Source organism: Tursiops truncatus, chromosome 2, assembly GCF_011762595.2.
Source record: "Tursiops truncatus isolate mTurTru1 chromosome 2, mTurTru1.mat.Y, whole genome shotgun sequence".
Taxonomy (NCBI): domain Eukaryota; kingdom Metazoa; phylum Chordata; class Mammalia; order Artiodactyla; family Delphinidae; genus Tursiops; species Tursiops truncatus.
Genome location: NC_047035.1, coordinates 98,415,779 through 98,434,271, shown reverse-complemented (window position 1 = coordinate 98,434,271; position 18,493 = coordinate 98,415,779). Strand labels below are relative to the sequence as shown.

Sequence of the window (18,493 nt, the reverse complement as noted above, 5' to 3'; positions counted from 1 at the left end):
TTTGTATTTTTTACAGATCTTCTCCTGTAATTGATATCGAGTCTCATAGCATTGTGGTCAGAAAAGAACTGTGATTGCAGGGTCAAGGTTTTCATAAGCTTACTTTAAATTGATAAAGATTATGGGTGACAGATATTTACTATCTGTTACGTGTACAGGTTTTTTTTTTAACAATTAAAAAAGCTTAAGAATAAAAGAATGAATAAATAAAAGTGTTAATATTTCCTCTAAAAATATTTCACCTAGTTTTGATCATTGTGCTATGGTTATGTAAGATGTTAACATTTGGGGAAGCTGGTGATTTTATTCTTTAAATATTTTTCTCTCTTCTCTCTCTCTTTCTTTTTTCTCTTCCTTCCCCTCCTATCTTTCTGGAACTTCACTTACACATATATTATACTGCTTGATATTTTACCACAAGTCCTCTTTATTTTTCATATTATACAAATTCTTTTGATATATCTTCAGGTTCACAGAACTTTTCTCTAGTTATTTTCAATCATACGTTAAGCGGATCCACTGATCTTTAATTCAGTTATTCTATTTTTCAGTTCTATATATATATCAAAATATACATTTAATTCCCTTTTATAGTTTCCAGTTCACTGCTGAGATTCCCCATCCATTCATTTTTTATGACCTTATTTTCCATTTTATGTCCTTGAACATCTTTATAATAGCTACTTTCACTTTCCTGTCTGCTAATTCCAAGATCTGGCTTATCTTGTGGTCAGTTTCTATTAATTACCTTTTCCCTTGCTACTGGGTCACATTTTTCTATTTCTTTGCATGTTTAGTAATTTTTAATGTATATTGGACAGTGTGTGTGGCACGTGATGGATACAATGAGTTTTGTTATCTTTTCCTAAAGAGTGTTGATTTTTGTTCTAGCAGGTTATTAACTTAGCTGAACTCTAAATGCTAGCTCCCCTTAGGTGAACATCAACTGTGAAATCTATGCTGAGTCCTTTCAGCCTTCCAGCTGTTGCCTTTCACATATGCAGTTCAGGGATCAGCTAGGAATTTGGATAGAGTTTGTACGTAGATTTGAAGGGACTCTTGTGTCTTCTTCCTTTCAGGGGTTGTCCCCCTCACTTTCCAGTTAGACTGTTGACTTCAAAGTAAGTCTTTGGACTCCTCAAATGAGTAAGATTTCAGATTTCTCTTTGAGTTCCAATCATTCCACCATATGAACTGTGGAGTATTACCAGGTGAAAAGCCATATGAATAGGAATCCTACCTAGTACAGTTCATTCTTTCAAGGATTGACTTCCAGTTTCTGCTTACTTTTGGTCACTCTGTGGTGCTTTCAAATAGTTGTTTTGATATATTTTCAGAGTGTATAGTTATTATCTTCAGAAGGATCAATCTAATATACTCCATTCTGCCATTACCAGAAGTTGTAGCATATTACCTTTTATTTTCCATTGATTTTTTCATTGATACTTCATAGGGTTAAACAACGAAAAAAAATTCGATGTATTTTTGTGAATGATGACAATAGCTCATCAAAGTTTTCCAAAAAGATCAAGCATATTACTAATGTCATTTTTTCTTCTTTCTTTTGTAGACAAGAGATGATTTCCTAGGTCAAGTGGATGTTCCTCTTTATCCATTACCGGTTAGTATAGATGTCCATGATTTTACTTTTTATGTTTATTCTTTTTATTTTAATAAATACTTACAGATACACAATATAGTAAATGTAAATATTTGATTTGTGAAGTGTATACTGCTATTATTTCTTGAGCATATTGTTTTCTGAAAACTCATCTCAGTTTTCCATTTTATTTTCAAAATTCCCTTACGTGGGCTTCCCTGGTGGTGCAGTGGTTGAGTCCGCCTGCCGATGCAGGGGACGCGGGTTCGTGCCCTGGTCCGGGAAGATCCCACATGCCGTGGAGCGGCTGGACCCGTGAGCCATGGCCGCTGAGCCTGCGCGTCCGGAGCCTGTGCTCCGCAGTGGGAGGGGCCACAACAGTGAGAGGCCCGCGTACCGCAAAAAAAAAAAAAAAAAAAATCTCTTACATGAACCCCAGTAAGAAATAGAGAGCCACTGAAGTTGGTTGACATCATGAAAGCATTGTTTGAGGAAGATCACTTTGGAAATATTCTATTGAATAACTAGAATGGGGAGAGCTTAGTCTCACAAAAAGAAACTAAGATCAATTACAACAATATGGGCGTGAAACTGAACCTGGACCAAGCATATAGCAACAGAAGAAAACAGACAGATGCAGGGAACATTTCATAACATAACGTTACTGGATCTGGTTTTTAACATGGAGCTCCAGTTGAAAAAAATAAAATTAAGCAAAAAGTAAAGATAATACAAGTTGAACTTGCGAGATAAGGGTAGTATCTCAAGTAGAAAACATAGGAAGAAAGCCATTTTTTTTTGAGATATGATAAATTTATTTTTGGCCATATTGCATATCAGTAGTAAACAAGAAAAATGAAAGCTTAAAGTGGGCAGCTGACAGAGATATAAAAATAAGTTGTGTAGGGAAAAGGGTCTGGAAGGATTGAGAGCTATCATTGTTAAGGTAACCGCAGAATCTCTGAGAAGAATGGGCTGTCCAAACGAGAGGGATGAGAGCATTGAAGGCTAAAACATTGAACGTTCATCAGTGTGGGTCTGTCAAAGGAGAAAGAGAAGACAGACCAGGAGAAATCGGAAAAGAACGAAGTAAAATGATGTCATGAGAATTTAAGAGTTTCAAGACTGAATGGGTAGTTAACAATGCAAAGTGCAGCAGAGAAGTAAAGGAGAATAAAAACAAAGGGCTGCTGAGCTTGATAAGAAAGAGAAGTAATACTTCTTTATCAGTCTTTTCAGATGTTTATTGTCTCTCTGTAGTCTTTAGACATTGCAAGCTTTTGATAATGAATTTAATCCAGTCTTATTTTCCAAGCTGCTTACTTTTTTGTTCTCCTGGAACTGTCTCTATGGTCTAACCACGCCAGCCTGCTGACATTGTACCTATTCCATATTTCTTTGGGGCGCAAGCATACTAACCATTCTCTACTGTTTTTCCACTTTTACCCTCCCTTTGTCTTCACGACACACCTGCTCAGCTAGTTTTATACTGAGTTGTGTTGCCAGGTGCAATTCCTACAGTGCAGGAAAGTGAAAGTGCTGTCAAGTTACCAACTGTTACCGTTTAATAAGCTAAAGCTACTTTTTTCTCACCTCTAACTTCGATTATGCCTTAGGTCATAGTTAATGGATATTCTTGAAAAGTATGTATTTTTGGTGTTACAGATGTATCTTAAAAACCCACTGTTTTATTCTAGACAGAAAATCCAAGAATGGAGAGACCATATACATTTAAGGATTTTGTTCTTCACCCAAGAAGGTCAGTAAATATAAAATAATAACATATGAAATTTTTTTTAATCTCTTTATACCTTACAGTAACCTCTTTGGAAATTCAGTTTCAACCTTTGTAAATAAGCTACATATAAATATTAGTTTTTAAAAGCTTTTTTGCTATTTCTGATTAAAAAGTAATATAGGCACAGTGCAAAAATTCTGAAAATACAAAAAAGTGATCATACCCCTTTGGGAAAGACTTGTCTCCCTTATATTTATCATACTATGAGAATGAAATTTGTCATTCGTTTATATGTATTTTATATCTTACAGTATATGTAATTTTGTCATACTGCGCTTTAAAAAATCACAAACATCAATTCATGTAAAAAAAAACATCCAGGGAATTCCCTGGTGGTCCAGTGGTTGGGACTCAGCACTTTCACTGCCATGGCCCTGGTTCAGTCCCTGGTCCGTGAAGTAAGATCCTGCAAGGTGTATAGCACAGCCAAAAAACAAATCCAACTTGATACACACAAAACCATTTTCAGGGATATATAACTACATTTAGCATACTTTCATTTAAAAAAAGATATTTCAGAAAACTCAAATATTTAGAGAAAATAACATGAGCAAAGACTATAATTTACAACCCAATAGCCTGTTCATAATTCCATTTTCCTAAACTGAATTACTTTATTTTTGTCAAAATTTTTAAGTTTAAGCTGTAAATAAAACTCCTTTTGATCTTCTGAACCACAGAATCAAGTAAAATCTAGTGAAGATGTATATGTGGCTTTACTGTCAGAAAGGGCAGAGTAAAGCAGAGGAAGGAAATCTGTGAAAACAACATTATATGTTTTGTTTTTAAAACTAGAAAATGCAATTGAAAAATATAGTATGGGAACTTAGTAAAATTTTTGATTAAAATATTTTATATTTTTATCAAAATTTTTAAGTATTCATTGTAATATAAATTATTAAAATAAAGGGGACAGTGCTTTCTGACTGTGTTCATATTTACCATCTATAAGAGAAACCACATATTTAATTTCTCTAGAAGTCTTGCAATATAAGTCTCTTTTCTTCCTTTAATTTTGGACTGACTGTGACATCTGTCTATCAAGAATAACTAAATATTTCTTTCTTCTCTTATTTGGTTGCTCTAGTAACCTGCTTTTCAATTTGTCAAATGCTTTCCGGTATCTTTATCTTCAAAACACATCTTCTGTCTGCACTGGGTATTACTGCAAGTGCAGAAAGAGCTTTATCCAACTACATTCTTAGATTTTTTTGAGCATCACTAAGCCCAAACCCACAGGCATATTATCTAGTTGGAAAAACATAATAAAACCTATCATTGTGGAGAAACTCTCCTATAAAATATTATCTGAGTAAGTTTTCTGTATCCATCTTTTATAACAAGTGAGAGTGTTCACACCCCCTTAACTATGGAGACAGGAGTCACGTTAGTGGCCTGGGAAAAAGCTTAAGGGAGGCATTGGCGGTGAGGTGGGGTAGGGGAGTATCTCTTGAAGACAGGATAAAAGATTAGGACTTTTTTGTCATATTACATAACTGAAATCTATTTTAAAAAAATACCCCAAAAACCTATACAGAAAGCTAGGACAAGCAAGGATTTCTTAAGTAAACAGGATGCTAGATTTGGTGGGGGCAATAGACAGAGTTAGGTCTTCAGTTAGAAGCTTAAGAAAGACAGGTTTTAAAATCCTTAAATGTTACTACACTGGGCAGCAGCCCTTAACTTAGACAACTCATTATTCAAAGAGGTGAGACAAGATACAATATGAAAACAGGTGAGGTAAATTAACGTATGACAGATTCAAACAGCTGTCAAAGACACTAGGTTTCAGGCAGTTATCCATCCTTGCTCTCCACTTTTCTGTCATCTTATACAACATGGTTAGATTATTATCCCTAAAGCACATCTCTGAGGATGACTTTCCCTAGTCCCAAAATTCTATGCAAAATAAAATCTAAAAGTTCTCTTATTTCACATGGATCTCATCAGCTGGACCATTTCCACTCCCTTTATGTATCCTGTAATTCAGCCAATCTCAGCTACTGCCATTTCCTTAACTGTACCCCAGGTTTCCCATCTATTTCCTTGTTTTTGCTCTCTTCTCTACCCATATGCCTTTCCCTTCACTGCCACAGATCAAAATCCTCCCCAGTCTTCTAGCCCCAACTCAAATGCCAACTTCTCTTTCAAATTCTCTCTGATCTTTCACTTAAACTTCCATAGTTCCTTATTTATCTCATAACAATTATTTATTTATGGATGTTCCTTTTTCTCCACCATCTATTCCTTTTCTTAAATATCTTCTGCACTGGAACTTGTCTTTGAATCTCCTCTAGTAGCTAGTAGATGTTCAGTAAACTCTTATTAAATGAGTGCTTTTCTTCTTAGTATTAAAATTTTGTGAATTATTATTTTCTTTTCTACAGTCACAAATCAAGAGTTAAAGGTTATCTGAGATTAAAAATGACTTACTTACCTAAAACCAGTGGCTCAGAAGAAGATAACACAGAACAGGCTGAGGAATTAGAGGTGAGATTTTATAAATATTTGGTTAAACTAAAAAGAAAATATCTAATTTCTTATTTTACTATACTCCAAAGAAAAAATAACTATTCAAATGAAGTTAATGTGTGAAATAAAAATTACTTCCCTGGACATTTGTTTATTTTACCCAAGAATTTGTTAAACATTTCTTTCCGCTAAGGATATTTCTGTAGAATGAGTGGCCATTACTGATGGCATTCTTAAGGGTTAGGGAATAGAGGTTGTAATGTTTATAAATGAAAGCATTTGTTGTAACTAAGTCATTAACTGTTTCTAGTTTTTCAGAGTTTTCTAAAACGATGTCGTGTTCCCCCTCCATTAAAGTAAGAACACAATTTAGTATTTGTAAGTTAAATATGTGGAATATTTGAGGAGGCTCTACTAATTAGGAACTCTTCTATGAAATATAATTCCTGTTACTTTTCCTATCATGCTTGGGGTGGGAGTGGGCAGGAGGGCTCATAGAAAAGGCGGAGACTAAGAGAGAGAGAGGGAGAGAATATAAGTCATCTAATAAAAAGCCACATTTATGGGGGGCCAGAAGAATTTAACCATCTTCACGGATGACAGGATAAGAGGAAGTCCAGTCAAGGATTTGGGCAGAACCACCTGCCTTTGGGGTGCGTGAAGAAGAGGCAGAGAGTATGTACTTGGAATAGAATTGGACAGGGATTTGGAGCCTGGAGTCTTAGTTGCAAGCTCTGCTGCTTGTGAGTTGAGTGACCATGTGAGTGTCTGACCTTCTCTGGACCTCAGGTTCTTCCTTTACAGAGTGACAGGGTTGTACCAGACGACCTCTGAGGTTTCTTCAAGCACAAAAATTCATGATCTGAAAAGGGAACAAAAACATTTGCCCCTTGAGGTTCCCACTGAAGGAACCTTATCATCAAAAGATAGCACCTTATTCTACCACATTGACTGAAATCACCCAGTGTGCTGGCCTCAGTCTGCTTTGGAGGGTTTTGCATGTGTGGCTTCCTCAGCAGTCATGCCTCTTTGATCAAGGTCTGCTGAAGTCTCCAGAACTGTAAGGCTGAGGGACCCTTCCCCAGTGCTGGGCTCTGCATCACACACCCAAACGTCTTGAGAAAGAAAGTTCGAGGACAAGTAGTGCTTTTGCAGCAAAGCTTTCTGGGAATTTTTTATATGCACTAATGAGACTTTACTTTGTTGGGGAATTCATAATAACAGAAAGAAAGAACTATTTTTCTTTAAATCATAGACTGTAGTTAGCCCTTCCTCTGGCAATCAGAGAACTTGGTATCCTCTGTTAAGTCTAATTCCGTTATTTGATTACCTTGTTTTTCATTTTAGTTTTTCTCTGATTTGTCATATAACAGTCTTTTTTTTTTAATTTAGAAATTTATTGAGTAGAATTTTCTGTACCTGGCATTTTGGTGCACAGGGAAACCTGAATAATGGAATTCTGTTTGAAATGAAGGATGTCTGCTGTAAAGAAAGAAAATTCTTTATTTAGTAACTTAAAAAATTTTTAACAGCATTTCATTATTTGGTAACCTGCTCCAAGTTTTACCCACACGCACGTATCACAGGTACCTTATTCACAGTTCAGTTTCTGCGGGTAGAGCTGCTTCACTTCATTTTGTGGTCTCATGTCTCAAAGTTTGAATTCCCTCAGAATGCACCTTATAATTTCAGTAGATGTAAGCATGTAGGAGTTTATTTATGAAAGGCGCTAGGAATTCAAACACATGAATCTGTGCTCATTTATCTTCTGTGTAGCTAATGACCAGAGAAGTCTTGTCTTTGACATTTAGTTTGTGACTGAATATATAAAATCCTACCATTTAAAGAAAACAATTGTAATTTTCAGAAGAGGCTCACTCTTAGGCAGTGTATGCCCTAGTACAATAAAGTGTGGCTATAATAGATAATTGTGTAATAGTTGATATTTGCACCCCTTGTAACTTTAGGTTTAGTTGTATGTATTTTACACAATTACCGTATAATATAATGTGTGTTGTACCTCTAAATGCTTTCTTTCTGGACTTTGACTCTGTTAAATTGTGGGCAGTTGCATATTAGCTTTGAGGTTAGTAATAAAGTAACATACATTGATACTTAGAAAATTATTTTGTGAAGAATATTAGCTGATACATGTTTAATAGGGAGGCATTCTCGACAGAAAAATGAAAACTCATTCTTTCTAAACAATGTTCAAATGTGTAACTATACTTCCTCTTGGAACTGAAACGGGTTTTTTAAAAATAGGCCCTTACTTAGTTTTTTTCCCCCTTCACAAGTTTACTTGGGTAACATAAATTCAATAAGTAGACCTTTAAGAGAGAAATCTTTGGGCTTCCCTGGTGGCACAGTGGTTGAGAGTCTGCCTGCCGATGCAGGGGACACGGGTTCATGCCCCGGTCTGGGAAGATCCCACATGCCGTGGAGCGGCTGGGCCCGTGAGCCATGGCCGCTGAGCCTGCGCGTCCGGAGACTGTGCTCCAACGCGAGAGGCCACAGCAGTGAGAGGCCTGCGTACAGCAAAAAAAAAAAAGAGAAGTCTTTAAGAAGATTTTAAAGAAATATTTTTGGTACCATTTTCCAAGCTCTGAATATTTTCATAATCCTTCACAGCAGAAGTGAGAACCCTTTTATTAATAAATTTTATTAATCTGCAGAAAAATAATCAGTGACCATATTTTTTTAATTAGTCTTTTTTTCAAGAGAGTGAAATATAAAAGTTCAACTCTAACACTTTTGAAATTGAGACCAGAGAAGTAAAATGTGATTTAATATGTGCAAGACAAATTTTTAGATATATAGATCCTATATCATGATCATTGAAAGGAAAGGAGAGAGAGAAGGAAGGTAAACATTGATGGAGAGAAAAAGTAAGGGGTTAGAGGGAAGGGAGAGAGAATGGAGTTTGGGCAATAAAAAGAAGGAAAAGAAATTAACGAGATATCAGTTCCCATAGAAGATATAAAGAAGAAAATAGGCTAAGAAAGAAAAGGAGTCTGTTTTACTTCCCATCCAGATTCCTTTTCCCAGAATAATTCTGTCTGTCTTCCTCTCTCCTACACCTCACCTTCCTTTCTGCCTCAGTCTCTAACCTTCCCACTGGAGCTAGCCAGAAGAAACCAACCTTGCTGCAGAAACCCCTATCCTTTTCTCCCAGAAAACATTTCTTTTCTTCCCAGCTCTTCTCCTTGACCCTTCCTCTTCAGAACCCACCTTCCAACATAGAAGAATTCTCTTCCATCTTCTAAGCCTTCAACTGACTGGCACACAACCGTCCTCCAGTGCTAGATCCCCAATGTCTAGAACAAAAGGCTCTCTATATATTAAGGAAATGATTTTTTTACCTATTATTATGGTACCAAATATGTTCCCCAGCTTGCCTTTTTTTTTTTAACTTCGATTTAGTAGTTTTTGCCATGTACATATTTGGGGGGTTGTAATCAAATCACTCAATCTCTTTTATGCCTTCCAGGTTTGATGTCATACTCAATGGCTCCTCCACTCTTAGAATATATTTTTTTAATATCCCCAGGTTTGCTCTAATACATTTTGGTTTTACTTTTTAACATTTTAAATATTGCTTAATCTGTAACATTCTGGTTATAAGGTATGAGGTAGAAACCCAGATATTTTTTTTCTTTTTTTCTAAGTAATTTGCCTATCTTCTCACAAATTTGAAATGTCTTTATCGTATACTAAATTCCTATAAATTTGATTCTTTCTGAGTTTTCCAATTCTATTCATTATTGTGGTTTGTGGTATGTTTTATCTGATAAAGTTAATCTTCACTCTCCTTTTTTGGAACTGTGCTGATTATTCTTGCTTGTTTTTATTTCTATTTGAACTTGAAAATTGCCTTGCCTTGTTATTTTCAAAAAAATCCATAATGTAGTTCTATTGGAATCTTGGCAACTTTATAAATTAACTTGGGGAGAATTGACACCTTTCTGAGATTAAATCTTCCTAGCCAAGATCACATTATGTCTCTTCATTCATTCAGGTCTTCTTTTGTGTCCCTTTAGGAGAATTTTTAAGTTTTCATCACTAGTGTATTTGTGCTTCCTAACCATGTTGATGTTTAGCAGAACCTTTTACTGACTGCCTTTTCTGTTATGAGGTTTCTTGTATAAAAGCATGTCACTAACCCTCGCTATCCTTTTCAAATAATTCCTTACTCTATAACTACCCTAGCTAAGGGTTTTTGTATGTTTGCCCCTTGCTAGTCTCAGAGGAAATTTCCAGTGCCTTCCTAGCATATAAATAAAACAAAACAAAACTTTCTTTCTTTGACTGTTTTATGACCTGACCAAAATGCCTTTCCATGGTCCAGAGGAGAAAGAGAAAAGTCAGACCAGAGAATCATCATGTCTTTTCCATCACTCAATTATTTCTAAATCATTTGCCCTTCCCTATCATGCCTCTACATATTTGACCTTCATCCAGTGATTTTTTTTTTTCAGGTTTCAGAGAGTTGTTTATTTCCACCATAAACAAGGTGCTTTCTCTGTGGGAGAGACAATGCCCAATAAGATATTATCCCTGTTTATAATTTAGAGAATAGAGTAAGGTTAAACTATGCTTTTCAATTTCTTAGTGCCTTCCAGTGCTGTTTGTTTATTTGAAAGTTTTCTGTGTCCTTTTTCTCCTATTAGACATGTTTTAAATTTTTTCCAAAAAAAATGTTTTTCAAGCAAAATTTAAATGTTATCATTTTGCAAAAAAAAAAATCTTCATTATCATAAGATATTCCTATTATGGTCTTAAAAGTTGACAATGTGCTAATTCTGTCTTTGCATAGTTTCTGGAACTGGGTGTGCTAAATCTCTTTTAAAACTTCCTCTAGCATAATTTATAAGGTTAAAAAAATTAAGCACACACTTAATTGTTACCATTCTGTTTTTCAGCCTGGCTGGGTGGTTTTGGACCAAGCAGATGCTGCTTGCCATTTGCAGCAGCAACAAGAACCTTCCCCTCTACCTCCAGGATGGGAAGAGAGGCAGGATATTCTTGGAAGGACCTACTATGTAAACCATGAATCTAGAAGAACACAGTGGAAAAGACCAACCCTTCAGTATGTGATGACTTTCATGTTTGTAATCTGAATACTTTTGGACCACTAGTTTTCATTTTGAAGTCATGACTCAAATGGATTCATAATAGTGTGGGGATCCAAAAACTGCAAGAATGCTAGGATTTTTATGGCCCAGGGCTTTAAAAATGCTATCATGGATGCTTCTTTTTTAAAATGATTTGATAGTATTAAAAAGTATTTGGGTCACAAATACCACCCTTCTAATTGCTTCTTTATTTTAATAAGTTGGCAGTTATTTCTGTTTTTAATTGTAGCCACAAAAGAAACGTTTTTCTCTTGAGACTAGTTTAGAAAATCTTGGAGATTTTTTTGTAGTTTGTTACTAAACTATAATGAGATGTTAATTTCTACAGTACGGTATTTTTAAAGTGTAAATTATTTATAAAGTTGAAAGGACTCAATAATAAGGTCTTTTGTTAAACACCCATTTGCCAATCTGGTCAATGTATACATACTTTCCAATGTACCCAAATCAAGGACAGAATGGCCTTTGAGGTATTCTGATTTATGTTTCCTCAGTGACATTTTTCTTTTATTATCATCAGACTGTATGTTTGTAAATAACATTTATAAATTCTTCCATTATTCATGTTTATTATCAAATATCCTTCCACTTATCCTTCCTTATAACCTTATGAAGTCTTTCTTTAGTTTTCTTCTTTTTGACACAGACATAAAATTTTTCTTATTTGTCCCTTAATGTTCTAATTTTTGGCTTTGGTATTTTGTTTCTGATATAGTCCAAGCACTTTCATAGATATTTTCCCTTCTCACATCCTTCCAAAGCAAATTAATGATCCAAGTTCTTTGTGTCACAGACGCATTGATCTCTGTAGAATGGCGTACAGATTGCAAGACTGAAAGCACGATAAATTTCTGCAACATCCTCCTGTTGTATATCTCAGTATTATGGCAAGCCTGACTTGAGCAGAATCACATTTTTTTTCACTGTGGTTGATGTTGTTTTCAGCCAGCAAAAATCAACTATTTAGGAGGAAAAAAGTGTGAGGCATTCCCTTAGGACCACTATGTTTTCTCCAGCAACAGTGCAGTAAGAACTGGTCTTCTGACTATCCTGGGCTTATCTGTCATTAAATAAATGAACAATAATTTTGTGACTAAATATCTATATAAAATTCTAGATCTTATGGTCTGGCTATATTAAACACAACTAGCTAGAACAGTATAACTCAGAAATGACTGGGGAGTGGGTGTTCAGTCTGATGAACCGTACCTTTCCTAGATTCAGACACGCCTTTACTACTGTCCTTTTTCAGAAGCGGTCCATTACTGTATATGATCAAAAGCAGATAGATACCATTTAATCTGTACTCTATCAAGTTTTTAATTATAGTGTCCTTACACTGTCTTTCCTTCTGCCCTCTGCGTTCCTACATGGGAAATCTACTCTTGGCTAAAGATCAGTTCTGGAAAATGTTACTGTCTGATTCATGAAGATGTATATGTAACTCTTAAAGCTTCTGTTTTAGGAACTTTCTGGAGCTACTTTAGATTTTACTCTTGTAAGAACATGGTAAAGTCATAATATAATGAAATTATTTATGAAACTCTCAGGTATTCATTCATTCAACAAATACTTTTTGAGTGCCCATACATGGGAGACATTATCCTAGGCACAGGGATGAATGAAAATATTAGGAATTACACATTTTCACAAAAACTTTAACTCCATAAGGTACTCTTGCAGGTACCGTGGTGCCTAGGACTTAATCTATGCCTTTTGAAGCAACCTTTGGCCCAGAACAATAAATTCTGATCTAATACAGGTTTTTTTTTTTAATGAAAACAGAATTTTTGACTATCACCTTAACTCTCTTCAGACGTGGGTGATGGCTTTTACATTTCTAATACAGGGACAACCTAACAGATGCTGAGAATGGTAACATTCAACTGCAAGCCCAGCGTGCATTCACCACCAGGCGGCAGATATCTGAGGAAACAGAAAGTGTTTACAGCCGAGAGTCTTCCGAGGTAGAAATCATTTTCTCATTCTTGTTGATAGACATATGTTACAGCAGTAGATTAAGGTATGTATGGCTTAAGCTTATTCTGTTCATTTTAGAACTGGGAAGTTATAAGAGAAGATGAAGCCACCATGTACAGCCATCAGGCCTTCCCCTCATCTCCACCATCAAATAACTTGGATGTCCAGACTAATCTTGCAGAAGAATTGAATGCCAGACTCACTGTTTATGGAAATTCAGCCACTGGCCAGCCAGTATCCAGCTCAGTAAGATGGTCTTAGATTTTGTTGGAGCTTCAGGATTTTGTATTATATATTATTCCATTCAGTGTCTAAAGACTGAATGTTATCTTTTTTCCTCCAGTTTTACTGAGATACAGTTGATATAACACATTGTATTAGTTTAAGATATACACCATAATGATTTTATAAATATGTTGCAGAATTATAACCACAATAATTTTAGTTACTATCCAACACTTGACAAGTTTTTTTTTTTTCTTGTGATGAGAAAAAAATTGTCTTAAGTTACACATAATAATGTGTTAGGGACTTTGGTACTTTACAGCACGGCCGTTTTCAAATATCCCCACTAATAGTATGAGGCAGAGTTATGGAAAATCCAAATGGTCATTGGAGTCTAAATGTCCATTACATAAATCAGTGCCCTCCAGCCAAAGGCTGCCAGGAACACACCTGTAATTGAACAAGTTGGGTTTATTACTCATTTCAGCAAGGGGAAAACACACCACGAGTGTCTCAGTAGCAGTATGTTAGGAAAGACTTAAAGGATTTGGGCTCGTGTTAGTCAATTTTGAGGAGGGTTTAAGGAAGCAGGACTTTGCTCTGCATTGGATGCTGTCAGGAAACAGAGAGTATTCTGTGATTGGGTATCTCAAATCTTATCTGTCACGAGACTAAAGCTATATTTAGCAAAAAAGCAGCAGTCACTTATATCTGCCAGGATAGAGAGATAATTGGTATTTTGTGGCTTGGACAGTGTTCACATGTTGCTGTGTTTAGGCATGATTACAGAGTAGTGTTGATTTTGCCTTGATGATGCCGATGAGTGCCAGGGTGGGTCCTGGGTGTTTAGGGTTACTTTTCTCCTTCTCAGTTATACCACACATGTCACCAACACACATGTGAATAAGAGCTGATGTACTTTGACTAAACAAGAAGATAGATGACCTTCTCACTCCAGCAACTGCTTGAAAAATTGCTGTCTGTGGGGTCCAGAAGCAAATACTCCAACATACACTGCCCTGATGAGGTCCTTGTGGCTAGCTCTCTAACCTTATCAAGGGAGACCTTTCAGTGGAAGACAAAGAGGCATCTGAGGATGCTGTGGTCATTTCCAGTTGGAATTCCTTGCTTTTCATTCAGTTAGTAAATATGGAGGGCTGACCGCATCCAGGTTATATGCTGGTTAAAGTATCTTCAGCCTACAGCCCACCTGTCTGTTTAAGTATTGCCTATGGCTGCTTTCACACTAGATCGTCATAGTTGAGTAGTTGGAGCAGAGACCGCTTGGCCCATAAAAAATATTTCCTCTCTGGACCTTAACAGAAAAAGTTTGCTGACTTCTGTTCTAGCACCTCCCTTAAGACGCTTCAATGTAGACAGTTCTGTGTAAATGCCTGTGTGAATATCCAAGAGCAGGTCTGCCTGCCTGCTCCCTTCCCCTCCTTTCTTCCATCCGTCTATTCTATCTTCCATTCATTTCATTTTATTTTTTGGTCAGAGGAGTGGGAAAGGTCAAAGACTTCAAGGATAAGCTATATTGATTTGCTGGTGATAAATCACATAAGGTCCTATTCCCTTTCTTCCTGTTATTATTATTTTTTAAATTATAAAACAGGGAGATCAGCTCGGTGCTTTATGACCACCTAGAGGGGTGGGATAGGGAGGGTAGGAGGGAGACTCAAGAGGGAGGAGATATGGGGATATGTGTATATGTATAGCTGATTCACTTTGTTATACAGCAGAAACTAACACACCATTGTAGAGCAGTTATACTCCAATAAAGATGGTTAAAAAAAAAAGAGTAAAAGGTGGCATCCATACAATGAAATACCATGCAGCCATTGAAAAGAATGAAGTATCTTTGAATGTATATGTTGTATGGAACAATCCCTAAGAGATATTGTTCAGTGGAAAACACCAAGGTACCAAACAGTGTTTTTGGTACGTTACCATTTATAAAATTATTTACATGACAGAATAAATATGTGTATCATATTTCTTGAAAACTAAACTAAACTTGGTAACATTGCTCGGCTCTGAAGAGAGGAACAGGGTAAACAGAGCATATATCTTTTGTACCTTTTGAATTTCATACCATGTGCATATTAATTCAAAAAAATTAATTTATTATTTTTAAAGTATTATGTGGTCATGGTTAAAAATTGAAACAGTACTGAAGTCTATAAAGCAAAAATTGAATCTTCCATTTTACCTCTAACCTGTGCTCCCTCAATTGCCATTAATGGTTTGGCATATATAGTTTTAAACATTTTCTACATATTCATAAACATGCATGCACAGACATATTTGTATATCATTTTTTTAACCTGGGATCATCTTGTGCGCACTTTCTGGTAACTTACTTTTTTTACATACTGTATCGTAGACATTGGACCATTTCAGTAAACATAGGTGTGCTCTTTTTAAAACCAACAACAACAAAATAATCAAACATCATTCCCTGGTGCAAGTAACCCTTAAGCTATTTCTCCAGTCTCCTTTGATGGACTTTAGATGGTTCACAGTTCTTTGTTATTGTAAACAATCCTACAGAGGCTCCTCTGACTTAATTTATACATATATTATAAATTTTAATGTCATTAAGTAACAGAGCTAAAATATTTCAGATGGCAACAACAGCGTGCATATAAAAGCACAGGGAAAGAAAAATTATGCGAGTTCCAGGAAACAAGTAATCTGGAGTGTCCAGAGGCTGGGTTGTGAGATTGGAGGGCTGCAGCCAGCAGGAAGAGCCGGGTCCGGAAGCTCACTAACCATTGTGCTCTGTGCTGTAGATTTTATCCTAGTGAATTTAAGTCATCGAAGGGCTCGGAGTGAGAGAATGATGTGAGGAAATCTGTGCTGCAGAACGCTCTCTGGCTGCAGCACGGGGTATGGAGAGTAGATTTAAGCAAATGAGACTTGCAGCAAGCACATCTGTTAGGATGTTGCCATAGTAATAGCCAAGGTGATAAAGGATGAAAACCTGAAGTTTAAAAAAAAGTGTAAGGGAAATGTATTTGAGAGCTAGTAAAGAAATAGAATGCATAGGATCTGGTAACTGACCCGGCTGTAAGGGACAGGAGGGGGAGAAATTGGGGGCTGACCGATGTCTGCCTAGGGCAGCTGCTGGCCTCCCTTGCTGCCCACTGAGACGAGGAATACCTGCGAAGGAACAGGTTTGAGTGGGTGTGGACAGGGAAAAGCTGAATCCAGTTTTGGACACAATAAAGGGTTCTCTGTTAGACCTTCAAGAGAAAGTGTCCAGGAGACAGTCTAGGACTCGAGGGACAAGTGTGAGCTGGAAGTTGGAAGGCATCGGCGGGGGTGGCGTGGTGTTGAGTGAGGCTGAGAGTGGGTGGGGTGGGTGTTCTTTCTTCTGCCCCATCATACCCACCCTGCTACCTTATCTGCCATTCAAAGACAAATCAGAGACCTAAGGTTATTATCGTTCTTTTTTTTTTCTTTTATAAGAATCATTCCAGCAGAAGAGGCAGCTTACAAGCCTATACTTTTGAGGAACAGCCTACACTTCCTGTGGTGAGTTTTAGCCTCTCCCCTCAGTCCTCAATAAAAATATAAGACGCAGCAACTTTTTTTTTTTTTTGGAATGCTGAACATGAACGTTTGATCCAGCACAGCATCTGGGCTCTGGGGGATGAGGTTGAGGGAGGGGAAATGGGATAGGTAGGCCCTTTAAAGACAAAACCTGGAGACCTGTCTCTCCCATCATGAGAAAGCCAAGTCCCCATGTGCTGGTGGGTAGCGTCTGGGCTTGGCAGGTGAAGCGCTGTGTGGGCTGGAGGTGTTGCATACAGATCGAGACTGTGGTCTCCAGTGGACTCTGCTCTGTGCCTGGCCCGTGGCATCTTGCGACTGTTTCCGCCCCGTGCATGAAGCTGCGTCAGGGGCCGGTCCCTCAGGCAGGTGTGCCCTGGTGTCGGCAGGCTTGGCGGCCAGGATGAACCTCATCAGCCCGCTGAGGAGCCGTCCGCTGCTTCCTCAGTAGCATCTCCCGCCATGACCTGGACTGGAGCTTAGACCTAACAACGTCATGGCCTCTATCCTCTTTCTGACTCAAGCATCATTGCTTCGAGTTTGTCTCTTCCTCAGATGGTCCCCGCTTGTTTTTCAAAGCAAATGTAAACACCCAGGCTCCTGGCCCTTTCAGCCTCCCCTCCCTCTTAGCTACCCACAGACCCCGCCTCCTGCCCCAGCCACCTTCCCTTCTGTCTGGGCTCTTTCTTCCAAATAGCCTGTTTCCATGTCCTAATTCTCTCCCCATTCTGGGTCTGTGAGTGTTCCAGTTCCCCACTTGGACTGGCCGCCTCACTTTTTTCCCACCAACCATTTGTGATTTTGAATGGCAGTCTGTATATTAATTTTGAAAAGTGGGGATTGTTTTTGCTTTCACGGGAGTTCCAGCAAAGGAATGCACAGGCCCAGAAGTCCTCGACCTAGGAGTGGCTCATCTATCTAAAAAGGTGGCCCTGCATCAAGAGAGGGACATGGACCCTGTGCTGAGGAAGGAAGGGGTACCCACCTGTGCAGTTGGTCCAGTCACCATTGACCATCAGCAAGAGGGTGGATGCCACGGCAAGACTGCCCTCCCCAGCCTTCCTCTCACTTACTGCCCCGTGTCTGTCCACCTCCACTCGCCTGGAGCCACTTAAGGAGATCCCTGGTATTTCTCCCGCCTCACTTCATCATTTCCTGTATGCATTGAAATGTGAATTTCTGATTGACTGACAGGCACTCATCCGAGAAACTATTTTAAGTACACCAGATGAGCCATAGAATCTAGAGATGATTTACATTTTATGTACTGGAAAAGCGATTTCCGTGCCTTTTTCTTCTCAATACATTGATTAGCGGTCTCTTTTGTTTGGTTGCATGTTTACAGCTTTCTTAAGGTATAATTTACATGCCATAAAATCCACCCATTTTTAAGTACACAAATAAATGAGTTTTAGTAAATTTATGCAGTTGTGCAAATATCACCACAGTCAAGTTTGAGATTCTCCCATCGCCACAAAAAGTTTTCTTAATCCTAATACCTACTCTCAGCCCCAGGTGAACACTCATCTGCTTTTGTTGCTAGTTTTGCCTTTTCTAGAAATTTCATGTAAGTGGAACTATACAGCGTACCGTCTTACGTATCTGGCCTCTTTCACTTCATGTGATGTTTCTGAGGTTTATCCATGTTGTTACATGTCTCAGTAGCTCATGATATGGCATCGTGTAGATGTGTCTACTACATCCCATTTATCTACTCACCAGCTG

General features: G+C 37.6%; 1 protein-coding gene across 3 annotated transcripts in view; it reads left to right on the top strand.

The window, feature by feature from the left end:
* The window catches only part of NEDD4 (NEDD4 E3 ubiquitin protein ligase), a 162,522-nt gene that overhangs the window by 111,601 nt on the left and 32,428 nt on the right, over positions 1-18,493 (top strand). For all 3 annotated transcript variants that reach the window (XM_033851710.2, XM_033851709.2, XM_073801042.1), the window contains 7 exons: positions 1,571-1,621; positions 3,298-3,359; positions 5,786-5,888; positions 10,793-10,959; positions 12,855-12,972; positions 13,064-13,231; positions 16,685-16,750. In XM_033851710.2, the coding sequence (XP_033707601.1) occupies positions 1,571-1,621; positions 3,298-3,359; positions 5,786-5,888; positions 10,793-10,959; positions 12,855-12,972; positions 13,064-13,231; positions 16,685-16,750 (735 nt within the window). The remainder of the gene's footprint in view (positions 1-1,570; positions 1,622-3,297; positions 3,360-5,785; positions 5,889-10,792; positions 10,960-12,854; positions 12,973-13,063; positions 13,232-16,684; positions 16,751-18,493) is intronic.